The sequence below is a fragment of the Microtus oregoni genome, unplaced genomic scaffold (genome assembly GCF_018167655.1).
Source record: "Microtus oregoni isolate MIOR12 unplaced genomic scaffold, Mior012 000013F_ref0000133, whole genome shotgun sequence".
NCBI lineage: Eukaryota > Metazoa > Chordata > Mammalia > Rodentia > Cricetidae > Microtus > Microtus oregoni.
This window is the reverse complement of record NW_024543072.1, coordinates 38,535,220-38,562,804: the sequence shown is the minus strand read 5'-3', so window position 1 is coordinate 38,562,804 and position 27,585 is coordinate 38,535,220. Positions and strand designations below refer to the sequence as shown.

General features: G+C 37.9%; 1 protein-coding gene across 7 annotated transcripts in view; it reads right to left on the bottom strand.

Annotated features, from left to right (window-relative positions):
- The window catches only part of Rabgap1l (RAB GTPase activating protein 1 like), a 615,176-nt gene that overhangs the window by 24,370 nt on the left and 563,221 nt on the right, over positions 1-27,585 (bottom strand). For 5 of the 7 annotated variants that reach the window (XM_041662748.1, XM_041662750.1, XM_041662749.1 and 2 more), the window contains one exon: positions 10,077-10,169. In XM_041662748.1, coding sequence (XP_041518682.1) covers positions 10,077-10,169 — 93 coding nt within the window. Of the gene's footprint in view, positions 1-8,204; positions 9,881-10,076; positions 10,170-27,585 lie in introns of those variants that run through there. The other 2 variants (XM_041662751.1, XM_041662754.1) reach the window with 1 other exon arrangement.

Here is a 27,585-nt window from a genome sequence, read left to right as displayed (position 1 = left end):
TGGACAGAGACTGTTGGGGGGATATAAAAAGCCTCTTGCAAACAGATCTACTACTGAGAAGCAAAAGAGAAATTCTAAATTATTAAAATCTTTTAAAAATATCTGTGATAAGATTTCATATATTAATACACATTAGAGAAAATTTTCTAAAAATAGTTAGAAAACCGTATTTTATAACAATATGAACAAACAGATTATTAGCTATAGGCAGTGGGTTAGTTTTGGCATTATCTTTCTCTTCTTGAAATGTCTCCAAGTTTTCTACAACAAATATAAATAATACAGTTACAATAGGAGTTTAAAAAACTTTTGCTGAACCCCTTCAATTCAAAATTTCAATTCTACTAGAGGGGATAAAGCACTAACATATGAAGAAGAAAAGAAGAAGTAGGAGAAGGAAGAGAGGGAGAAGAGGAAAGATTTAAGTTTACTGCTAAACAAAGTCACTTTCTACACAAACCACACTGGACCTTTTCTAGTGAGCAAGATGCAATGTAACACCTGAGAAGTTCTTCTTTGCCTTATATGTTCCTGAAAAGACAGTGTTCCCTGGACAGATAGGGCAACTCGTATTTGCTAAAAGTCTATGTTCCAACAGCTCCACTCTCCCACTGAAGTACACAGGTAATAGATAGAAAAAAGGCTTTTGAGGCTTAGCCTTTGCTGATGGCACCTGATTTCTACCAGGGCTGGAGGCTGAGTCTATTACTTCTTTGTGGAAACGACTCATGTGCAGCATGCAGAAAATCAGATTTTTAAATACACATTTTAAAAACTTTTTCAATAAATGTCTCCTTGCCAGGAAACAACAGCAACCCAGCATGATTTCAACATCACATATTTCACAAGGCAGACTGCTTGGGTGGGGAAGAGATTTTTCTCATTTCTTGATAAATCCTTCAAGAGGCCAAGATAAGACTTCACCACAAGTTCCTGAGTTACATGTCCTGCTTCTGCTGAGACTGTGTTCCCAGAATGCAAAGATACAAAATGCTTTCTCAACTATTAGTTACATCATATTGATATGCTACCAGTTTTTCAGGTTGCTGCTATTGTGTTTAGAATGTGTTAACCTCTGGGTAGTCAGTCATATGGTGTCCATGGGAAAGTTACTTACTGAAGTATTTGGAAGTAGTACCGGTAGCAACTTCACTCTCAATTAGAATGCAGGTCTGATGAATTATATATTACAGAAGCAGCTGTGATGAGCACAGCTCAGATTCTGACTGGAAACTCCTCATTACTCATGAAAGCTGAACCCTTCATCACAGACACACAACCAAAGGGGTAAGAACACGGGGCACTCTGAGTAAGTAGGTCTCTGAGAGTCCCTGTAAAGCAGATTGGCCCACAAGGCATGCCTACTGGCTTTTGCTTTAGCAAGCAGCTTCACTTTGGTGTCTGCAAAGCAAGCGGCACAGTGGGAAGTGTCAGATGCCTGCTCTGCACTCATAGACAAGGGAAAGCAAGCTATGGGGCCAAAAATGCAGTATCATCCTCCAGAGGGCAATCCTGGGTACTGAGGTGTCCTCATGCTGGAGGCACAGAGTGTGGCTGAGAGCAACTGTGAGATCCTGCTGCTGAGACATGCCTAAACACGCCAAGGATTAAAACAGTATAATGCTTAGGTGTCCTTTCTAGCCTTTCCTAAGGAGCCAAAACTATTCAGAACTGACCACTTTGGAAAAAACTTCCCTAACGTTACCCTGGGGACAAAGTAGGTTTGACAGTCTTGGTTCATTTTAAACTAAGGGTCTGCCCAAGGGAGAGACCATGAAGTCAGCTGGGTAACCTCAGCCAGTGCAGATATCCACACAGTGGATGTTAATAAAGGCAGATATGACAAAATCTCAGAACCTGGAAACAAATTGGCGAGATGGCCCCTCTTGCCTTTCAGAAAAGATTAGAGGAGGCACAGCTTCTTATGAAACTTGCATCACACTTCTGAAACATGCTCCATCTCAAACATTTGATACCATGAGAACAAAAATTATACAACTTTCCTGAATCTCTCCCTCCCTTCTGGCACAGGACTTATACAGCTGGGAAAGTTTGGTCAGTAACTTTTAGGAGGACGATACTGCATTTTTTTTTCAGAGACAGACACTAATACAGACATACACAGATTGAAAAAAAAAACCAACTTACCTCCTCAAAAGTCATAGACCAACTACCGTTTTCAACCATAGGTACAAAGACAATTGAAAAAAAAAAGAGGAATATCCAGTGAAATTGCACACCTACTAATACATGTAGGAAACGGCGGTAACAGAAACAGACATGTGCTAATATTCTCACTGTGTGTTCAGAATGTCACACAGTGAAGTGCTCTCTGTGACTGCAAACATTCAATGGAAAAGTATGCTTGAGGCAGCCACTGGGCAAGTCTCAACTCAGGAAGACTCGGGCTTGCAAACTCCTCCCTCTCCACACGGCTATTTGCAGTTTGCATGACTTATAAAAATGAAAATGCCGTGTGTGGAAGTATTAGCAACTACAGATGACTTGTTGATTTGGGGTTAATGCTGGGTGGGAGGAACTTCCTCACAGGACAATATCAGAAGCTTTGCAGAATAGTTCCTCTTTGAAATTGCTAAGCAGGGGAGAACAAATGAAAATTGTGCCTGATTCCTGTTTATTTCTGGGGCTGAAGTTTTTGTGAAGCCATCTAAGAGATGGCAAGGAGAAACCAGAGAAATGCTAACTGGCAAGGAAAAGAAAATGAAGTCAGCTTTCAGGGAAAAAATGATGCAGAAGGCAGTGGCTATGTAAACCACACAATATTTTGGGTGTGTTGTCTGTTGCTATGATGAATTCTTGGAACATGCTTAAAAATACTTAAGGGTCAGGAGAAAATGTTTCTCTCATAGACCCAGCACAATTTTATTAGCAGATAAGCCATTAACTCTTGAAAGTTTTCTTTTGGAAACTTTTTAAAAATGCTTTTTTTTTAATTTTTATTTTTTATGTGCATTGGTGTTTTGCCTGCATGTATGTCTGTGTGAAGGTGTCAGAGCATCTGGAACTGAAGTTATAGGCAGTTGTGAGCTGCCATGTAGGTGTTGGGAATTGAACCCAGGTCCTCTGGAAGAGCAACCAATGCTCTTAACCACTGAGCCATCTCTCTAGCTCTTGGATATTTCTTTTAAAAGAGTTGATCACCACACTTAGATTTTCAAAAGACAGTTGTTTTGATACACAAAGATAAATGGCTACAGATGAAGTGCTTAGATATCTATTTCAACCATAAGTGAAAATTTGAGAGAAACCTCTGAGCTTTGGAAACTACCTAATGCTTTCTTACTTTTCTTATCACATTCAATTTCATCGTTCTCGTGGAAATTTAAACATTTAAATTGTCAAACTAAAAACAAATTTTTGTCAGAAATAACTACAGGTGGTAAAACACCCTGTATTTCTTTATGTATTAAACCAAACAAACAAGAACCCCTGCAAAGTTGGGTGATATGTTAGCAAAGGAGAGTAAACATCTCGGTACCTCAGACCACATTTCCATTAAATGATGGCCACTGTGCAGAACCAAACAACACACCAGTCATCCAGATGTGGCCTACAGCCACTATAGCTGTCTATGCTAGCACAGAGACAAATTGGGCTGCATAGTGAGTTCCCAGGCCAGTCTGTGTTAGTTTGAGACCCTCTCTTTAAACATAACAAAGAAAAAGTAAACAGTTACACATGATATAGAAACATACTATTGACATATAGTTTTCTCAACAATAATAGGAATAAAAGGTTTCTGAAAATACAAGAGAAACACTGGAGGACGCTAGCGATCAATGATAGACTCACTACAAAATTCTCTTAAGCTTAGCATTTTTAGAGCTCCATGCGTAAAGAGTGACTGAGTCATGGGCAGCACCATCAGAAGCCATCTGCTCCTCCTTAGAGCTACAACAACATGTAACATTGTTATCCAGACTCAGAACAATGTGGAACCCTCTCAAGTTTAACACAATGATAAGAAAATTCTGTTTAACAGAGGCAAACAGAAGCCATCCTCATGTCCATTATTGCTCATTCAAATCACCTTACTTTATAGGATAGGTATTCCTAAAAGCCTACAACAGCTTCTATGACATGAAAGCAGTAACACATATACTTACTTTCATTGGTAGAACAATAGTTTTTGAGGATAAATTTACTTCTCTTGGCATTTGTTAAGTAAGGAAAGGCCCAACATATATAAATGTAAAATAAAGAAATAAAAATAAAATAAAACCACCACATTTTCTTTTGCAGGTAGGAAAGAAAAACTTAGTATGATTTACAGCACTCATTAGAAGAATCATTCCTGGGGCTAGAGAGTTGGCTCAGTAGTTACGAGCACTAGCTGCTCTTTCAAAGATCCTGAGTTCAATTCCCAGCAATCAGGTGGTGGCTCAAAACCATCTATAATAGCATCTGATGCCCTCTTCTAGCATGCAGGCATATATGCAAAGCACTCATACATAAAATATAAATAAATACAAATTAAAGAAAAAATAAACCCTGTCTCGCAAAACAAACAAAAAATCCCCCCCAAACCCACAATCTATAATGCATGATGGGAAAGACATAAAGAATAAATAAAAAAGAATATAAAAAAATAGCTAAAAATCTGTGTTGTTTTTGAGAGTAACGATGGATGTTACTGCAAAGATAAATTTGTAAGAAACCACTGACAAGCAATAGAGTCATCAAAAAGTTAAAAAAAGGAGAAGAATCATCTCTATTTGGATTATATTTTATTCAGCTTTGTGATGGTTTGGTTGTGCTGGGGATCAAATCCAGGCGCATCCACATGTTAGGTAAGCCCTTCACCATTATCTATGCTGCTTGAATTACATTTTGACTTTAAAAAATTTACTATACCTAACTAAGTTCATGAAGGCAGTTAAACATTCTACATTTAACTATACTGAACATGACTATATATTTAAACTCTAAGTTACATATTTATGATACTATGCATGTCTTAGGCCCAACAGTTTAAACAGTACACATTCTTCCCAGGACCTTCCCCTACAGAACAGGCAGTTTTTACTACGATTTGGGAAGTTCACTGAATTTAATTAATTACTTGTGTTTTTAAAGACCTGACCCACATTACTATCAGCAGGTCTTAATTAAATGAAAAAAGAAGTGTATCTTTCTTTAAATTAGATGACAGCTGCAATTCTCTAGAAGCTTCTTCACCAACTGACTGTATTACTGAAATTCTTTCCCCACAATGAAAGCAACCATGTCCTATGTGTAGGAAAAAGAATTTTGATTTCTAACATTCTTATCTGCTTTGGTGGGTTTGTTTATTAAATTTTAAAATGTTCTAAAACAGATATATCTATACATAAAAATATATTTTCTGGGGACATCACTAGCCACATATATAGCTCACGTTTGAATTCAATCAAATTTATAACTTAAAAGGCCAGAATAGATAAATAAAACAATATCATATATATTTGATCAGGTTAAGAAGGAGAAAAAAAAGAGGTTCAGAATTAATACTGTATCTTTATCCTCCAGAAAAATCTTTCTCTTTTGTAGTCTTATGGAGTTAAACAGAAAGACACCACTAAAGGCTTGTTTGAGGGTTCCCTGGGTCTCAATACAAATTTGATGCCAGATTAGACAGTATTTATGTTTGTGCTTATTACTCTACGTGTGTGTATATATGGATAGAAACACCACATACTCTACCTAGAAATTAATGAGCAATACTAAAAAGGAATGCACCATTTCTATTGTTCAACAAATTAGCACAAAATTTGACAAAAGATCTCCTTTGCAGAAGTATGACTTCTAAATAAGTACTATATTTTGACACAAGTGACTTGTGTCTCACAGAAGAAATGGTGGTATACTGGGGATGTAACTCAGTTGGTAGAATGCTTGCCTAGTGTGCAAGAACTCCTGGGTTCTAAGTTCAGTTCTCAGCATCACATAAAAAGGGCATGGCGGCTTATACCTGTAATCTCAACACTCAGGAAGTAGACGCAAGAGGCTGGGAAGTTTGACATCGTAATCTTCAGCTACACACTGAGTTCAAGCCCAGCCTAGGACATGGGAGACACTGCCTCACAGAAAACACAGTAGCTGGGGAAATGGCTCAGTTGGTAAAGTGCTTGACATGGAAGCATTAAGACCTGAGTTTAGGTGTTCAGCACCTACATTAAAATCAAGCAAGCAAGCAAACAAACAATAAACAAAACAGTGTAGCTGTGTATGAGCTCATTGAGTAGCCAAATTAGAGAGCTTCAGGCTGAGAAATCCATCTCAAAAGGTACAGGGTAACTGAGGAAGATATCAGACACTGACATTTAGCCTCCATGCCCATTTGCACATACTTGTGCATGTTCCTGCATATGCATGTGTACACATACACACACCAAAAATAAAGAAAAAACAGAAAAGAAAGAGGGTGGTCTAAAAGTAAATATTCTGGAACATTTGTCTTGGGTTAGGGTATAGATTTAATTTGTATACCATAAAATCATGTGCTTTTTGAAGAGGGATTATTGAGCCATGGTCTCACTATATAGCCCAAGCTTACTTCAAACTCTTGACCCTCTGCTTCAGCCTTTTATGTGCTGGCATTGCAGCTTGTTCACCACCATGTCTAACAAAACTATGCTTTGGTATACAATTCAGTTACATGAAACTGTACAGTCATCACCACTACCTAATTGCTGAACATTTCATGGTGCTTAGAATTTTAAAACTACTAACACCATTCCTTCTCTTTATTCATGGTAGGGACTGAAGTGTTGCATAGTCCAGTAATATAAACTGATTTTGTAATAGGCACAAAGAACATGCTTAGATGGGAGGGCATGAAGGGAAATGCTAATGTGCATGGAACCTACGATCTGACACATGCTAGCTAAGTGCTTTACCCTGAAGGGTACCCCTAGGCCACATGCTTAGATTGGTACAGCAAAACATGTGGCCATTGAGAGTAACCTATGCATTCCTGGATCATTAATGTCAGCTCTCACTTTTATGCAAAAGCCCTTTTTAAATCTCATCAAGTATGAGATAAATAATAGCACTAAACTGGAACAGTTATGGTATGACATTTCAGGGTTTTGTTTTTGTTTTGAAATATCCACAGTCTTAGCAACTCTCTTGCCATATGGCAAGCTGGAGGTTGACATGGCAATTTATGTAGTATGGGTTCCAATGGTAAAGGAGGAATCACTCCTGAACAGGTGTGAGTACTCATTGTCTTCAAGAGTTTCCCTAATAAACGAAAAGTGCCTGTTCCCCAAAGAGACCAGAAGATGCTAAATGTATTTTTGAACGTACTTTGTTATATTAAGATAATTATAATTTACTTCCTTAAATGCATTTACTTATTTTTTCTTTACTTTTCATTTTCTGTTCTTTCTTATTTTTTTTTCTTTTCTTTTTTGGTTTTTGGAACCAGGGTTTCTCTGTGTAGCCCTGGCTGTCCTAAAACTTGCTCTGTAGGCAAGACCGGTTTTTAATTCAGAGATCCACTTGCCTCTGTCATGGAAGCACTGAGATCAAAGGCATGTACCAGCACACCCAGCGGTTACTTATTTGTGTGTTATATAGGCACACATATGCTACAGTATGAGCGTGATGGTCAGTGGAAAACTTTTGGGAGTCAGTTTTCTCCTCCACTCGTGGGTCAGGAAATTGAATTCAGGCCATCAGTTTTGGAAGCAGGTGTCTTTACCTGAAGAGTCCATCTCTCCAGTTAATCTTAATTTATGTCTTAAACCAGATTTTTCTGTACCTGAAGGATCAAATCTGTTGATAACTAGAGCTACACTGGCAATTACTAGCTTGAAATGTAATTATAACTTGATTATAGTTTTGTCAAGTAGATCATTGGGATTGATATCTATACATTTTTTTTAAAAAGGTATAGAAACATTTATTACATAACATACTAGAAAGCCATTATAATCATAAAAAAGAAATAGTGATAGAGGGTGTCTGACATGTACAATTATTTGCTACATGGGATGGGAGAGGTGGCACAGGCCCAAATGAAGATCAGCTTGGAATACAGAAAAAGACTGTCAAAATAAAACCAACCAAACAAACAAAAAATCAAACCCCACAATATTTGAACCTAAAATACCTATTTTTAAAAGTTTGATTTGATATCAATAAAAACTGTACAAGTAATCTTACAGTTTATAAGTGATATATTTATACATGCCAGCTTTGACACAAAAAGGATGTAAGATAGTTACAGTTGTTTTACAGTCTCTTTGGGCTCTGTGAGGCATCTGCTGTGGTTTTGTGTTTTTAGATGGGATCTCATTATGTTGCTAATTTCAATCTCCTGGACCTAAATGATCCTCTATCCCATCACAGAGAGCTACATTGGTGCATGCAACTGTGCTCAGTTTTTGCCTGTGTAATTATGAAAGTTTGGGCTATCATTTTCTTCTCTTTTATCTGAAAGTACTTTATTCATAATGGTGGTAGTATTCTAAAAATTAGAATGATGTGATCTTTAACAGTTCAACATGAGTCCATTTATGCCTTTTTGTATCATAGGTCTGGCATTAAAACTGAAATTTACTGAGAAGATAATAGTGGATAGTCATCAAACCTTCTCTATAAGCATATAATCTGGTAATAGTTATCTATCATAACCATATGTGGAATTATTTTCATTTCTCAAGCCAGTTCTAGAGGAATGAAAATAATATACTGACTGATGATAAGACTATAGGGTAGTAATAGTTATACAAAATATGAAGACGGTCAGTGAATGACTGAAGAGGCAGGTCCAAGCAAAATTATATTATTCTAGTCATGCCTGTGGTAATGGAGTTTAAAAACCAATAACCATTTATTAAACACCAATTATGTTCTGAGTACTTAACACACAGCAGCCTTCAATCTCAAAGTAATTCACCACAAAATTATATTTGCCCAAGTATTTTACAGACACAAGGAGAGGTTCAATGACTGACTCAAAATGCTGACCAGTAATAGGAACCAAAGTCCTCATCTATAGTTTCGAATCCTATTGCCTTTTCCAGAGAGCCAGGATTTTAACCGCAGTCTGTTTGACTATGAAACCCACAGAGCCATGCTCCTCTGTGAGCGTTTCTTGTTGTTCTATTCAACAATAAAATCAAGATACATAGTGTGACTGCTGCCAACATATACCTTTCCAACCACAGAGGCAACTCTGGTTATGGAATTAAAAGTCAACCCAGTGTGGATGGTTCCATTAAGAAAGGCACCATAATGCTTTCCTTGGAAGGGCATTTAGGCATCAGTTGGATATTGACGTAGCAAGGAGGGACTCAGACCTATCTGTTTGAGTCTCAAAAATTAAACCAGCTAACGGAAGACAGTAACATTTCAGAAGGTAAAAATTAAATTGCAAATCACTATTTCCCAACATTGCATGCTGTGACCAATGCTGCTAATTATCACCGAAAAGATCTATCTTTGTGATGAAACAATTTTTTAAAATACCCAAACCAATGAAGATACAAATGAAATAATTTTGATTCTAAAACTGCATGCAAATGTCATTGCCACCTATGATTTGTTTGTGGAAATGAAACATTGCAACAAATACATTGCTGTGACTGATACATCTTTGTGGTTTTTATTTTTCCTTCTGAGTTTTTTATTTTTAACATCTGCTACAGACAAGGACAAGTTTGCAATATCCTTCCGTCAGTCTTGGAACGGTCACATCTAAGAGTCTCTGTGGAAGTGATCATGCACAGCTAAGACAGTACTTTTTGGCATTTTCTGTTTTATTTTTCTCATTTTTGAAAGAAGAAGGCCACTTTCTTTTTCCCTTTCAGCTTCTCATGAAGATTCACAGTATACATGTAATAGCTGGAGTTACCTAAAAATATACAAACTGAGAGAAAAAAAAATATTATGGTGGAATACTCAAAAGTCAGTGGAAAATGAAGACATGGGCATAGTCTGCATGGCACTGTCTGAAGAGTTCAGAGTGGAGCAGAGGGAACTGAACTCACCACAGCTGCTGAATTAGGGAAAATAAGGTCTTTTTGCCCTGGGAAGTGCCAAGTGCCTCCAAAGTGTCTCCATACCTTGTATCTATCCATTGGGTCTTCCTGTTGTAGCTGATTCTCCCGCATTGCCTGATACTCTTTTTCATATTTCTTCAGCTTTTTGGTTGGTACCTGCAGTGTTTGGAGAACAATATGTTAGATAAAAACCTTATATTGTAAAAAAAAAAAACCCTTTTAAAACGTCTTGTGTGTCTGGTATTCTAAAACAGTATTTCCAACTTAGAAATGGAGTAAAAACCAGGTTCTAGAATAGAGTCTAATAGACTTTTCCTGTGAAGGTGAAGATAGAATACCTTGCAGGCTTTGTAAGCCATATCACTGATGTTATAACCATTCAACTCTTCTGGGACCAATGGTTCCATGGGTAGTAGACAAACAAACGTGTATGGTTCTGTTCCAATGTTACAAAAATAACTGGGTTGCCTCTGTTTTACTATACTGTTGATGTCATAACTTATTTTGTGAATATATTTAATATTATTAATTTTAGCTACTGTTAGGTGTAATTTACTTTGTCATATTGAAAAGTGAAAAGTTCTTCTTTATAAAAGCAAAAAAATGTGTAAAATATCATAAACAAAAAGGTGGTAAAGTTTGACAATGAAACCTGAACATGTGAGATGATTATGCTGAATAAAACAATAAAATTAAACAAATCATCTATTTCTTGCTAAGATTATGTCATCTTCAAAAGACAGCTGTTAACATGGGCATGGCAGCACACTCAGGAGGCAGAGGTAGGTGGAACTCTGAGGATGGCTTGGTCTACACAAGTTCCAGGCTAGGCAGGCTACAGAGTGAGAGCCTGTTACAAAACAAAATAAAAAAGATAGTTGTTCATTTTTCTCTAAAGGATATGATGATTCAATATTAGAATTCTAAGAAATAAATACAGTATATAGACCACAGAACTATCTATCAGTAAAGAAGCCAGTATTTGAATGACAACTATTTAGAAATTGTAATATTTCAACAACTAGACACTTAGTTGCCCAGAACAGTTTCTTCACTTAAAAACTGCAAATAATTTCTACCTGGTAAAGTAAAGGTTGCCAGGAGATTTAAATAATGAAACATATCATGTATCTAAAATACTTCCTGGTTTGTAGAAGTTTTTAATAACAAATATGCAGTAAAAATTAATGCATTAGAATCTATTCTGTTCTATGTGGCTGATCAAGTCCATTTTCATTGTTGTATAAAAAAACTATATAACTTCTTTTTTTTTCTAGTGGTGCCTGCATCCTATATCAAAGTCCTATATAATTCTTTCAAACATCGAAATTCTCTTAATTCTAGATCCCAAAGAAAGAACTTGAAATGAAGGAAGTTTTATTTTAGGTAGTTTTAGAGTCTATAAACATGTTATGCATGCCTTCTTGAGAAATCAGTGAAGGCAAGGAAGATGTGTCTATACCCTTAACACACAACACACTTATTAAAAGATATGATTCATCCTAAGCCTCCAAAAATGCTTCCTGTTGAGTTCACTAATTGATGTTTAGAAAATAGAAGAGGCAAAGAATACAGAATTACTTGCATGAAGGTACTTCAGACTTTTCTAGGGTGAGGATAACGTCAATTCCCTGCAATCTGGCCAGAGAGTTTGTTCAATATAGAGACCAGGATTGTTCTTTTGTTCTGATTACCCTGGGACTCACCATCACAAGCACTGTGATGAACTGCAGTGATCTGCTGCTGACCATGACTGGGAATTTTTACAAAACAGGGTCCAAATCTGGTACACAGAGTAATCCACTCAATAACCACATTATGTGAATTTTCACCTGGTTAATGGGGAAATATCTTTCCACCAATTAAGAAGTGAGGACATTCTCCAGAGTGTGACTGAACTGCAAGTCACTGTTGATTAAATCTTGTCACGAGAAACACTAATTCTTGATTACTCCAAGTCCAGAGACTTTCCCAAGCACACTGTGACCAACTAGATTGAACAGAAAGGAAAATGCCACCTGCCAACTGAGTGACTTCACAGATCCTTAGCTAAACAGGAGAAAGATACAATATCTGAACCAGCAAAACATTTTTTCTTTGTTTTGATGGTGTTCTCCTTTTCTTTCAATTTTCTATGTGTTAATCATTCATTCAGAAACTGAAAATGACTCTCAAGATCAAGCCTCGGTCCCTGGTGCTGAGACTGCCCTGAGCAAAGGGAAAACAGGAGAGTGTCTCCAGGCTGTAAGCAGTAAAACTCAACTTACTGTTTATGTGAAGAGGTTTATTTCAATTTGGAAAAAAATAAAAGGTTTATTTAACACTTTTAAAATATATACATAAAATAATTATTCTTATTTTAAACGCACTAAACACCATCAGTAAGTGAATCTTTCCCATCTGGCTGAGATTCTATGGTGCTTGGCTTTATCTTCTTCAGGGAAACAGAACAGGTTCCCAGAGCAATGTGTTGCTAGGAAACCTTCCAAGCTTATTTATCTTGTGCTGTTGGGTGAAACCAAGCATCCACCTGTAATTGTAGCAATGCAAAAGGGGAAAAGATGGAGGAAAGAGACAGTGGGGTGGATATTAGACTCTTGGTATGTATGAGGTAATCAGGAAAATGGAGCCTTTTCTACAGTTCAGGCACAAATACAAATTATATGTTATTTTAGGGAATATGAAAATTTTCAATTTTTCTTACTGAAGAATGGAATTAAAGAAAACCTGTTCAGTAGGTAGTTTTCATTAAATGAACAAAAGGTCAACTAAAATTATTAAAATTGAAAGAATTTATTATCAAGTATAGATGCTTATTCCTTAAGAAAAATCAATTTAATGATGGTATGCACTTGAAGAATGTGTTAAGAATTATCTAGCTCTCCTTTTATGTGCTGAATGGATGCAGTGTGTGGGTGATTTCACCAGCTGAGCACCCTCGACCTTTCCAGAACTTCCTATCTGGCTGAATTCAGGAAATGGAGAACAACTGACAACAAGCACTCAATATTTCAAAATGTCCCTTTAAAAAGGCAGAGCTGCAGCTCCTTTGTAGAGTGCTTTGTCTAGCAAAAGATCTGGAATTTAGTTTTCTAAGCTATTGTTAATTTTGACCAACAACCAACCAAACAAACAAACAAAATAGGAAAATAAAACTGGATTCCAACTCTAGGGGGATTGCAGCAGCATCCATGCAAAAGCTGACTTATCGATGACAGCCACATTCTGGAACGACAGCATCTTCAGACAGAACCGATGTTCTGAATCAGTCATGTTAGAGACAAATGACACAGTACTTGGCCCCAACATGGAAACTCATGAAATAAACATCCACTTACACAGAATTAGGGACTTTTGGAGACTGCCTACTTGTCAACCTTTTCTTTAGGAAAAAGAAGCTAAACAACTGGACCTACTGCAGCCTGGCACTCCCTCTGGCTTCTGGATTTTTACCTGCAGAGAGTGGGCCCTCTTGTAGCTGAGATTCTTCCCAATACAACTGCCACTACTGCCACTTTTGTGTGTGTGTGTGTGATATTCATACACATTTTATTTACTGCTTTTTCTCTTACTCAACTTTAAAAATACACAGACTTATTATTATAAGAAAACAATTAACTTGAAAGCAGAACTTGAAGTAAAAAAAATAGTCACTCAAAACTGCCTTCAGACGAATCCCCAGAACCAGTGAGTATGCTGTTTCACAGTACAGCGCAAATGGATTTTCAAATGTGACTAAGCCTAGGAATCCGAGATAGAAATATTTTAGGCTATTGGGTAAATCCTGTGAAATTACATGAATCATTAAGAGAGAAGGATTTTTCTGACTTCACTGAGATGTGACTATTGCCAAAGGGCCAATCCACTGTTGTCACTGCTGCTGGTGCTGTGCTGACTTTGGGAAACAGAATTCCCTCAGTAAAGAAATATGAGCAGCCTTTTCATGCTAGAAAAAGGAAATGGACCTCCACAAACGATCATGGTCCTGACAACACTTCCATTTTTGTTCGTGAGATCCATGTCTTCTTCCAACCTACAAATCTATACAGTACTACGCATGTCCTTACAACCACTTAACTTACAGGGATTTACTATGGTACTAAGATGGAATTAAAACAATATATTACAAATAGTAATCGCTATTAGTTGTGCTGCTAAATGGTTGCAAACTGAAGTCAGTCAAAAGTCTTTATACATTTGCTAAAAGCAAGAATGACATATACATATTTATATATATGAAAATGCCAGAATTTAATCTATTACTGTCCATGCTAACTTAAAAATTGAAAAGAGAAAACCACCTCCTCCTCTTCATATGACTGTAAGAATACCATTATAAAATAAATTATAAATGGTTATGTCTTATGTTACAAAAACAAGGACACAAAACTAGATACAGTAAGTGATAAGTAAAGGCCATGGGGCTCCATTTGAAGTCCAAACTCATGTGGTCCCTTTGGAATTACTCTCTCATATCACTAATCTCACTGGCTGTGGTATTTCTGAAGTTGCATCCAGGCGTTGCTAAGGAACTAAGCACTATTCACAGGTATTTTCATTATGGATTCATTGCATTGCACTTTTAGATGACCTTTCAGCCCTCTAAACTGATAATGATGACCAGTATTTTGAAGGACACCACACTACATTAAATGGGCCTTTTCATTTATTTTTCAAGTGATAAAACCTAATAGGTATCAATTCAAAATCACTGACGAAACTTAAACTCTACTGCTGGCATAATGCTTTCATCTGCCACTTACTAATGAGAATAAGTCATATTCCACTGTTATCAGGAAATAATGAAGAAAAGAGTCTAATAAGTGAAGGCAGAGGGGGTGGTAGAATGGTGACCTCTAATAACAGGAAAGGAGAAGCAGTCATTATCCAGTTGTCTTGCTTTTTCTTCATACCAATTACCCTCACCTAGTCAGAGATACTGGAGAGAAAGAGAACAACAGCAACAACAAAAAGCAATTTAAGTGTTCTTAAAGGAAATGCATAGGCTGAGAAATGCTTTGGATTTTGTAATCTGGAATATTTGCAAATATGTAATGAAGTCCCTTTACATTGGAGATGGGACCCAAATGTAACAACTAAACTCATTTATGCTCCATATAGACCTGATATAATAACTAGAATGTGATTTAAACATTTTATGGCATGTGTAGTGTTTTGTGAGCATGTGTGCATGCATGAAAGTGTGCACACTTGTGCGTACATGAAGGCCAGTGGAGGTTATCAGGTGTCTTGTTCTTTCACTTTCAGCCTTATTCCTTCGAGACAGGGTCTTTTACTGAACCTGGAGTTAGGCTGGTGAACAGAAGACCGGAGCATCCTTCTCTCCCATTCCCCATGGTGTTAGGATTAGTGGTGGTACACAACCATGACCAGTTTTTAAGAGGGTGCTAAAATCCTAACCCAGGGGGGCATGGATAGCACACACCTGTAATCCCAGCATTTGGGAGGCAGAGGCAGGCAGAACTCTATTAGTTCAAAGCTAGCCTGGTCTACACAGTTGTTTTAGGAGGCTGCTTGTTTTGTTCCCATCTGCTCAGTCCCGAAATAATCACACAGGAACCATATTATTTGCAATACTGTTTGGCCAATAGCTTAAGCGTATTTCTGGCTAACTCATATCTTAAATTAACTCATCTCCGTTAATCTATGTATTGCTATGAGGCTGTGGCTTATCCAGTAACATTCTGGCATCTGCCTCAGGTGGGGCTACATGGCTTCTCCTCACTCTGCGTTCTTTCTTCCAGCTTTCAGTTTAGTTTTCCCTGCCTAGCTAAATTCTGCCTTACTATAGGCCAAAGCAGTTTCTTTATTCACTAACCAATACAAGCAACACATAGACAGAAAGACCTCCCACACCACACAGAGAGTTCCAGGACAGCCATGATTGTTACACAGAGAAATCCTTGTAGGCAGAGACTGCTTTTTCATTTACTGGTCACCCAGACCCAAATAATAACACAGAAACTATATTAATTACAACACTGTCTGACCAATAGCTTATGCATATTTTTAGCTAACTCTTAAATCTTAAATTAACCCATTTCTATTAATCTGTGTATTGCCATGAAGATATAGCCTACAGGTAAGGTTCTGATTGGCATCTTTCTCCTTCTGCAGCTCCACAGCATCTCCTTGACTCTGTCTACTCTCTCTACATATCTTTCTTCAGATTTCCTGCCTGGCTTTACTCTACTAAGCCATTGGTCGAAACAGCTTCTTTAATAATCGGGAGGCAGAGGCAGGCGGATCTCTGTGAGTTCGAGACCAGCCTGGTCTACAAGAGCTAGTGCCAGGACAGGCTCCAAAGCCACAGAGAAACCCTGTCTCGAAAACAACAAAAAAAACAAAAAAAAAACAAAAAAAAATAATAACCAATGGTAATAAAACATAGTCATAGTATACAGAAGGGAATGCCATATCAAACCCTTTCCTGAAAAAAAAAAAAACTAAAACAACAAAATGAAAAGATCCTAATTCAGGTCCTAGTGTTTTCACAGTGAGTGTTCTTACAAACAAAACTCCCTCTGCATAAACCCCATGCTTGCATTTTAAATAAGACCTGCTGTATGAAAATAGGTATGGGATTTTCTACTTCTGGTAGACAGTACTCAAAATGCTTCAGATTTTGGAGCATTTCAGATTAGGAATGTTTAATATGCCCACTCAACTCTCTTTATTTCCTAAATCTCTCTCATATTGTCATTTAAAGAATGTATTTGGGCTGGGCAAAAGATTCAGTGGATAAAGTGCTTGTTGCATAGCATGGCACTTGAGCCTGTATGACCAACACTTACTTAAGAAAATAAGCCAGCATCCCAGAACTGGGAGGTGGAGGTAGGAGGGTCCGAGGGACCTGCCAAGACAGTCAGTCCAGCCTATCAGTGAGCTCCAGGTTTAGTGAGAGACACTATCTCAAAAAATAAGTGGAGAGCAACAGATGAGGCATCTGAGGTCAACCTGTACTCTCCATATACACATGTATGGATGTGTACTGGGGTACAAAAAAAAAAGAATATTTCTCATTTTTAGGTGAAGTCAAACAGTTTGACAATCTTAATTGTTCTACATTAATTTCAAATAAACTTGTAATAGTCTTGATCTTACTAATCCAATATCAATTATTGCTTTATTATCTATTTTGAATACTTAGTAATCCTTGGATTTCATATGTACTATGGCTCTGATAAATTATATTACTGCTGATTTATTGTGTGTGTGTGCATGCACATGTGTGCCACAATATATAAAATGTGGGAGCTGGTTCTCTCCTTCCATCATGTGTGGGTCCCAGGGATCAAGCTCAAGTTGTCAGGCTTGGTGGCAAACACCTTTACTCACCAAGTCATTCTCACAGCCAAGATTTCTGAGTCATTAGCTGGCCCAAAATTTACTTACATTATTTTGAATTAAATATGTTTCTCAGGCTAGCAAGATGGCCCAGTGGGTAAAAGTACTTTTGTAAGTCTTGTAAGTTCAGTTCCCAGAGGCCACATAAAGAATTGACTCTATAATTCAGTCCCCTGATTTCCTCATCAGAGTGGTGGCACACATACCAACATCTCACAATTCAAAGATTTAAAATATGTATTTCTCTTATAATTGTGATTTAGTTAGGTTTCCCTATGAACAAATGCAATCAGTCTTTGCATTTTTAGGAGTTCAAGTGCTTCCCAACATCACAGATCTTAAACAGCAGAATTCCTTTTTGTATCATATGTATAGCTGTTTTGCCTGCAGGTTCTTCTGTGCATCATATATGTGCCTGGTTCCCTCAGAGTCCTGAAGGGTCATCAGATCTTATGGAACTCTATGTTGGAGCTAGCAATCCAATCCGGGTCCTTTGGAAGAGCAACTAGAACTCTCTCCAGAGCCATCTCTCTAGCCCCAATAACAGATTTCTTAAGTAACAAAAATGCATTTGCTATATTAACTTAAAAACAACTTATTAACAGAGAAAAAGAAATAACACATAATAAAATACACATGTGGAGATTTTCAGCTTGGTATATGCAGTATAAATGGCATGATCATTTGTTTAGATGGGCCTTATGGAATAATAACTTTTTTTTTTTTTTTTTGGAAACTTGATGTTTGGAATTTAAGTGAAGAAAAGCACCTAGGAACTAGCAGTGTTCCTCAAAGGAAGGCACTAATGGTACTGGATCAGACAGTTTTTGTTTGTTTTTGTGTATATGTGCTAAAGATGAGATGCAGGACCTTGTCCACACTAGGCAAGCACTCTATTACCTCTGTGTTACATGCCCGAGCTGTAAGAGGAGATTTGTGCACATTCTGCCCTACTCTGTCACCCCTGACTCCACTAATCTCACTTACTAATCGCTCTAACAATCAGGTTATTTTCAAACAGAGGCTGACAGGTTTGAGGACTCTATGATCAACATGGGATCTGCCAATAAATAAAGGATGCCTACAAGGTTTTCAATACGGTATTGGTATATTCTGGTGTCTGCTTCTTTCTGTTGGTGTTGGGTATGTGTGGGGGGGGGAGGGAAGGAGGGAGGAAAGGAGGGAGAGAGAGAGGGAGAGAGAGAGAGACTCACCATGTAACTCAGGTTGTATTCAAACTTACTATGTGATCAAGGATGGTCTTGATCCCTGATACTCCAGGGTGCTGAAATTACACATGAGTGCTGCCACATCCTGCTTTTTTCTTCTGCCTTTGAAAATTATTTCTATTATTTTTATTTATTTTGAGAGAGAAATGGAGGAGGGTGGGAAGGTGCATATATGAGGTCAAAGGAAAACTTTCAGGAACTGGGTCTTTCCTTCCTTCCATCGTGTGTGTCTTGGTTATGGTATCTCTTTCTTTACAATAATAGGATGGTGACTAAAATAGGCTCATATTAACTTTTAAATTTAACTTATTAAGCAGGGATTTATCTCACCATCTTTTATATACATGTTGCTTTTAAGCACAGGAGAAACGGCATCTTCTTATTGAAGAAAAAAGGGTTCCAAAGCAAGCACATTGAGACTCCTCCTCACTGGGTACTCCTCCCTCGCTGCCTCTCAAACCATAAATTCCCTCTTGCTCTGCCTTGTACCTTTTGATCATCTGTTAACATGTTGTAATTAGATGTATGTGGACTTCTGTCTAGTCCTTCAACCTCCTAAGTAGCCCTGTCTTATGTTAGAGGAAAGTTAGAGAGCACAGGCTGCTGAGAACTACTGTCTGCCCACATCAAAAATCATTAGACTCGGTGGCAAGTGCCTTTAAATGCTGAACTACCATGCTAGCTGCCTGCTCTTTTGTTTTTGATTAGTAATAAGTGGCATTAAAAACGTATGGAATTATTTCAGGTCAAAAATTTTCCTAACAGCTTTAGAGTGATAACTTAGAAATGCCAGCACTTAATCCTCTTAAGGACTCTGAGGCAAGTCATTCAGAATTTACAAATGAGAAAAATGAGGAGAGGCAGCATGGGGTTATGCAGCTGGTGAACAGCTAGAAGTGGGCAGACAGTAGTAGAATTTATGGTTTGAGAGGCAGCGAGGGAGGAGTACCCAGTGAGGAGAAGTCTCAATGTGCTTGCTTTGGAACCCTTTTTTCTTCAATAAGAAGATGCCGTTTCTCCTGTGCTTAAAAGCAACATGTATATAAAAGATGGTGAGATAAATCCCTGCTTAATAAGTTAAATTTAAAAGTTAATATGAGCCTGTCTTAGTCACCATCCTATTATTGTAAAGAAAGAGATACCATAACCAAGGCAACTTGTATGAAAAAAAAAACATTTAATTAGGGGCTTGCTTACAGTTTCAGAGGATGAACTTGTTATCATCATGGTGGAGAACATGGTAGGATCATGGCAGGAGCATGGTGGCACACCATGAGAGCTGCATCCTAACCCAGGCAGAAATAGAGGGTGACTCATAGGACCTGGCCTGAGCTTTTGAAACCTCAAAGCCCACTCCTAGTGATAAACTTCCTCTAACAAAGCTACACTTTCTAATCCTCCTAATCCTTTTAAAGAATCCCACTCCCTTGTGAGTAAGTAATCAGACATATGAGCCACAGCCCCAGGTTAATATTTTTCAAATAAAATGTTCTTATAGGTCATAAGCCCAAGTGCTAAAAGAAATTCATATTAAAGAGCAAAGCCACTAACCATTATCTGTTGCTTTGTACATACCAGATCATTTCTTAGGATGAATAGAACCATTCCATTTTGTATATTAATCCCTGGACAAAGAGAATAGTCACAGTCTTTGGAAATTGTAAGCGACCCAAGAGGGTGTCTAAGATAGAATCTCAGTCTCTTCTGAAGAATTTATCCACCTGGATATCAAGTGGGTCAGTGGTTGCCACAGTCATTTTGCAGCAGCTGGTAAATTAAAGGACTGGAGAGGAAATGGAAGGAGCCAAAAGATGTCCAGGAAGAGATCTTGTCCTTGGGGTTTCACTTTGACCCTTCATACTGGATAGTAATAAACTACTTTGACTCTGAGCATTTAACAGTAAGAGAAAGGGGGTACTAGTCAATGATATTTTATCCATAAAATTAAGAAAAAAATTAACAAAACATCAGAGCCTATAAAAGACTGTTAGACTCTAAAACTTAAGGATTACAATCATATAAGAGGGTGGAGAAAAGGAATGCACTCATTTCTTACTATAACTCTAACTCACAAGGCAACAGCAATCAACTTGCTAAGTGTCCCCCTCTTCCATTCACAGTAACAACCTATGGCACTGAACTTGCTTCTATCTCTTTTGACATGTCTGTTTTCCTAATAACTCATGCCTAATGATATATACCTGTGACAAGCTCCTGGATTCATTAATGATTAATTGTATGTGAACCATTTTGGGGTGTCCATTGTTTTTTCTAGAATGTAGCATATTCATCATCTATGAAAGCTCCTGAAATAATGATTTCAACTTTCTTTGACCTGTTTAAATATAAGTTGTCTAGTCCTGAGCCTTCAGCAGCTTTAGGAAATGTACATTTTATAGGATCCGCTTACCTGTCCATTCCTAATCTTTTATTCTGTCATTTTAGATTTAGAAAACTATTTTTGTGGAACTTCTTGACACTTCTATTATAAAACTTTCTTATCAATAAATAATGTCTGAAAGTAAAGGAATTTTTATATTATTTATATGTTCAAAATGTCCAGATTTAGAGCTTATGGTTGTGCTGGCTAGTTTTATGTCTGAAATGAGGAAACTTACATTGATAAAATGCCTCCATAAAAGTACAGGGTATTTTTCTCATTAGTGATTAATGGGGGAGGGCCCAGTCCATTGTTGGTGGTACCATCCTTGGGCTGGTACTCCTGGGTTCTATAATGTTGAACAAGCCATGATGGGAAAACTAGGGAGCAGAAGCCTTTTGTGGCCTTTCTATCAGCTCCTGCCTCCAGGTTCCTGCCTTTTCCCGTTCTTGACTTCCTTCAATGATGAACAGTTATACAGAAGTGTAAGGCAAACAAAACTTTCTCTTCAAATTGCTTTGATCATAGTGTTTCATCACAGCAATAGTAGTCCCAATCAAGACATTAGTTTTCCACTGCACTCAACCATATATCCAAAAGCTGAAAGTCTATACCATCATTTGGGTGGCTCCCATTTGAGAAATTTGACACCTATACTCACTCCCTACCCCTATTCTCAGCATGCTTTTCTTCCATCTGAAAGCTCATGTCAGTTGCCCAGAGTGATCCTTGACTTCCTCCCTCACTAGTACTCAAATGTGTGATAGTTTATGCTTGCTTCCCCCTTTGAGCCTCATTGACAAGACCCTACCTGGTTCAACTCCTTGTTCCTCCTATCAGAACTATAGCATAACTTCTAAACTAGTCTTGGTATCCTGTATTTCACTGTAATTTGTTTCAGAAGAAAATAAGTCATTATGCTTCCTAAGATATTCAACTGCTTCCCAATACACTTAGGAAAAATACTTGGCAAGGGTATGCTGATCTACTGAATACCAAATCTGTATTTTCTCCATGTCATATTTTGAAAAAAAAAAAAAGGTGATCATGACATTTTGTCTTGTGCATTTTCTAAGCCATGTTTAAACATATCTGGTGTAAGAGGTCCTTCTGTATTTGTGTTGCTTTCATTTAAAGAAACTGCCTTGGCCTAGTTGATAGGGCGGATCTTAGATAGGCAGGGTAGACAGAACAGAATTCTGGGAGGAAGAAAGAAGAAAGCAGAAACAGGCAGACACCATGGTTCTCCTCCCCGAGATGGATGCTGGTTAGACTTATGCTGGTAAGCCACAGTCAAGTGGTGATACAGATTAGCAGAAATGGGTTAGATCAAGACGTGAGAGTTGGCCAAGGAGAAGCTAGATATAATGGGCCGGACAGTAATTTAATTAATACAACTTCTGTGTGGTTACCTCGGGTATAAGCTAGCAGGGCAGGACAGAACAAAGGGGCCCCACGCTCATTACAACACATATCTATATTAGTGCCTATTTTAAATTACTATAGTCAAGGAGCATAATTTATTATAAAATGAATATGGAGTAAAATTAATTTTTTTACTGACAAAGATATTCAATCAAAGAGTTTAGAGATAAACACTTTCTGCTCTAGCCCCACCGGATATTTTGCTATTTTTAAAACATTTAGAGTGTGTGTGTGTGTGTGTGTGTGTGTGTGTCTATGTACAACTAACTGAGCTACTCAAGGATGGACATACAATTATTTTAACTCCTGGCCAGAAGGTAAGGAACCTCTCAGATCCTTGGCAATACATGGCATAAAAAACATATTAACACCTTCACCTGGATTTTTCTGGGCAAACTAGGAAAAAGAAGGTCACAAAGTTTCTGGAGTGGGTAAGCCAGGAATTTAATTCTGGGAGAAACTTGTTTAAAATTCCATAAGGTCTTAAGAAGAGGCACACTGAAACAATATATTTTCTTCCTTTCACAGCCTTCTGAAGAAAAATAAAAGCATTGAGAATATAAATGACTCAAGAGATTTACAGCTTAAAGCAAATCACCTTAAGGTACTGGGATCCATCAGCTCTGAGATGGAACAGCTTTTGAAGCCAGCATGTTCCTTGAGAATGCTTTTCTTTATGTATTAGTTTCTACACTCATTCCTTTCTGCTCCCACTGCATCCTGTACTGATTTATACAAATAATTCTGTGTTCTTTTCTTTACTCCCAGGAGACAATAGTTGCTGTGGAATTTTTATTGTTTTTTAAATCTTTTTGGATTCTTTGCACTTACAAAAGAGGAAGAAGCCATTTAGCTTGTTTTGAAATTAAGCAATAAGTATTCCATGACTATATTGCTATCCTCAATCTGGAGCTAAATTATTAAAATTCTAATTCTTTTTCACTTTGCAAAAATTAAGAAGAAGGAATAGCTTAAATTGGTATATCATACCAAATGTTTTGATTTATTTATTTAACATTTTTTTTAGAAGAACTTAAAATCTACTATAACCTCTGAAGTAAAATCCCATCTTTAAAAGACTTTTGGGTTAGAAATTTATCACTTAGAAATTTCAGTATATTGTTTGGAGAGTAACAGAATGACTAACAAGTCCTAGAAATTAAGATTACAAGATATTTTATGTTGCATTAATTTTGAATATATGTGGGATGGTGCTGGCTTCATTCTAGGAATTAGATTCATCAGATACATGCCCAAAACTGGGACAGAGGAATCCTGTATGGCTGAGCATCACAAGTGAGATAATTAAGCGTACTTGAAACTGGAGCATGAGAACAGAGAAACAAAGAATAGAAAGTCAAAGGAATACTGTTCTATATTTGAATCCAACACTACAAACACTGTAACAGCACTGTATTTAACTTTGTAAATAAATAAAAGATGCTAAGAAACCTAAAGAAGTACATCTATGTCAGTCATTATTGGCAACTGGATCAAGAAGAGATCCATCTCTTGTTCAAAATATCTACATGTAGGCTGAAGGCTACAGACATTTATGCTATGAGAAACTTAACTGAGGATAATGTATAAGACAATATATATAATTTTACTATACCTGGCTGACAAAGATAAACAGCTGGAAAGAAAAATGAGTAATCTTTACCAGTTCCATTTACTTTGAAGAACGTAGACCTCACACAGTTATTACCAGCAGTAGTATTAAACTGCACCAAGACAGTACTGCTGTTTTTATACAACAACTTTTTAAGGTTTGGGATGGGTTTTGTTGTTGTTGTTTTTGCTGCTACTGAAGCCATTGTTTTTGTTATTGATTGATTGAGACAGAGTCTATATGATCTTGGCTGGCCTGAAACTTGCTATATGGATCATGCTGGGATTGAACTTCCATCAATTTACCTGTCTTTGTTTTTCAAAAACAAAACTATAAACACACATACACACACACACAAACATATCAGCCTTTTAACATGGAAAGAAAAATTTATCCCAATATCACTATTAAAAAATTATGAATGCTAGTTAAGTGGGTACACAACAGTAATCCCAGAACCTGAGGTGGGGTGGGGGAATCCCTGAGAGTTCTAGGCCAGCATAGACTCCAGAATAAGTGTCAGGGCAACTGGACACTGTTTTAAAAAACAAAGAAACAGCAGAAACAATGCATATAACCTCCAATCATGTATCCACTTACTCATTACATCAGCATTTACTGCCTTTCAATTATACTGTAGGCCTAGTCTTCCTAATAATCATAAAATCAAAACATATATTTTATTTATTCATAAAGTTTGCTCAGTGCTCTGAAGGAGGAGTAAAGGAGGAGGAGGAGTGTATGATTCCACTTTTGACTCCTTCTCTGGGGATGGAAATGAAGGTGAACTCAGACGAAGTCAGTCAATGACAAGTGGGCAGAAAAAATGTTCAGGTATAGGGACAATGAACACAGATGGGAGGAACTACATAGTTACCAACATAATGTAGGATGAAGATCTAGGTCCCTTGTTCAAAAACTAAGGATTCAATATAGAGCAGGAAACCAAGTATGGAGACCCATATAGCTGCACAGGTCACATATTCAGCATGTTAGTCTGGATCAAAGAAAATAGAGGAATTGCTAGCCAAGGCCATAGAGGTCTGAAATACACAAGCATCACTCTCGCAAGGAGGGGAGTTTCAGGAACCACAGAGTGCCTGCTAGTCTATCTCACATTCCCACAACAGTTACTAAAAGCTATTGTGCAAGCCAGGCTTATACAATCAGGCTGTCTGTGCTGAGAAAGACAAAGGTGGTGTCTGCTTTTAAAGGGCTTACAGATAATTCTTTAATTTAGGGTCCAGTGTGCTGGGTTCTACAAGGAAAGTATAAGCACCATTTATGAAGGAGTCAAGACATAAAGATTACTTGCTTGGAGTAGGAAACTGCAAAACAAACATGCAGGAAAACTACAAATATAGACAGAAACTGGAATTTGTCAGCCTTGATAGCAGTGATTCCACCAGGACCAACAAGCATAGCTAGTATTCCTAAGTGTCAGGCGTGAACTGCTGTATGCCTTGTATGATTAATTCATTCGAGCTTGCCATTAATGAGGTAAGCTCTATTATTACCTTGACTGTACACATAATGAAATAGGCACAGAGTGACTGAGTGATTTACCCAAGGTTACACAGCTAGCAGGTTGGGGTTCATTTCAATCTGCACAGTCGAGGTCCAAAGTTCTGGCCCTACACTGCTACCTATCATTTCAATATCATTGTATATTTGATTCTGTTTTGTTTATTTCAAGTCTATAGGCTGGGACTAGAGACATGGGTCAGTGGTTAAGAGGGCTTACTACTCTTTTTCTTTTTCTTATTTTTTAATTTATTTATTTATTAAAGATTTCTGGCTGGGCGGTGGTGGCGCACGCCTTTAATCCCAGCTCTCGGGAGGCAGAGGCAGGCGGATCTCTGTGAGTTCGAGGCCAGCCTGGTCTACAAGAGCTAGTTCCAGGACAGGAACCAAAAGCTACGGAGAAACCCTGTCTCGAAAAAAAAAAAAAAAAAAAAAAAGATTTCTGTCTCTTCCCTGCCGCCGCCTCCCATTTCCCTCCCCCTCCCCCAATCAAGTCCCCTTCCCTCATCAGCCCAAAGAGCAGTCAGGGTTCCCTGCCCTGTGGGAAGTCCAAGGACCACCCACCTCCATCCAGGTCTAGTAAGGTGAGCATCCAAACTGCCTAGGCTCCCACAAAGCCAGTACGTGCAGTAGGATCAAAAACCCATTGCCATAAGTGTCTTTTAGCCATTTGAACTTCTTCTGATGAGAATTCTCTGTTCAGTTCAGTGCCCCATTTTTTAATGGGGTTAATTAGCATTTTAAAGTCTAGTTTCTTGAGTTCTCTATATATTTTGGAGATCAGACCTTTGTCTGTTGCGGGGTTGGTGAAGATCTTCTCCCAGTCAGTAGGTTGCCTTTGTGTCTTAGTGACAGTGTCCTTTGCTTTACAGAAGCTTCTCAGTTTTAGTAGGTCCCATTTATTCAATGTTGCCCTTAATGTCTGTGCTGCTGGGGTTATACCTAGGAAGCGATCTCCTGTGCCCATCTGTTGTAGGGTACTTCCCACTTTCTCTTCTATCAGGTTCAGTGTGTTCGGACTGATACTGAGGTCTTTAAATGGCTAAAAGACACTTAAGGTCATGCTCAACCTCCTTAGCAATCAGGGAAATGCAAATCAAAACAACTTTGAGATATCATCTTACACCTGTCAGAATAGCTAAAATCAAAAACACCAATGATAGCCTTTGCTGGAGAGGCTGTGGAGGAAGGGGTACACTCATCCATTGCTGGTGGGAATGCAATCTTGTGCAACCACTTTGGAAATCAGTGTTTCGGTTTCTCAGGAAATTCGGGATCAACCTACCCCTGGACCCAGCAATACCACTCTTGGGAATATACCCAAGAGATGCCCGATCATATGACAAAAGCATTTGTTCAACTATGTTCATAGCAGTATTATTTGTAATAGCCAGAACCTGGAAACAACCTAGATGTCCTTCAATGGAAGAATGGATGAAGAAAGTGTGGAATATATACACATTAGAGCACTACGCTGCAGTAAAAAACAATGACTTCTCAAATTTTGCATGCAAATGGATGGAAATAGAAAACACTATCCTGAGTGAGGTAACCCAGACCCAAAAAGATGAACATGGGATGTACTCACTCATAACTGGTTTCTAGCCATAAATAAGGGTCACGGAGTCTACAATTGGTGAACCTAAAGAAGCTAAATAAGAAGGTGAACCCAAGGAAAAACATATAGTTATCCTCTTGGCTATGGGAAGTAGACAAAATTGCCGGGGAGAAAATTGAGATCTTGGGGGTGGGGTGGGATGGGGGTAAGGGGAGATGGGGAGAGAAAAGTAAGAAGGGGAGGATGGGGCGAACTTGGGAAAACGGGATGATTGGGATAAAGGAAGGCTGGATAGGGGAGCACGGAAGCACAATTCTTAGTTAAGGGAACCACCTTAGGGTTGGCAAGAGACTTGAACCTAGAGTGGCTCCCAGATGCCCAAGGCGATGTCCCCAGTTAGTTCCTTGGGCAGCTGAGGATAGGGAACCTGAAATGACCCTATCCTATAGCAATACTGACGAATATCTTGCATATCA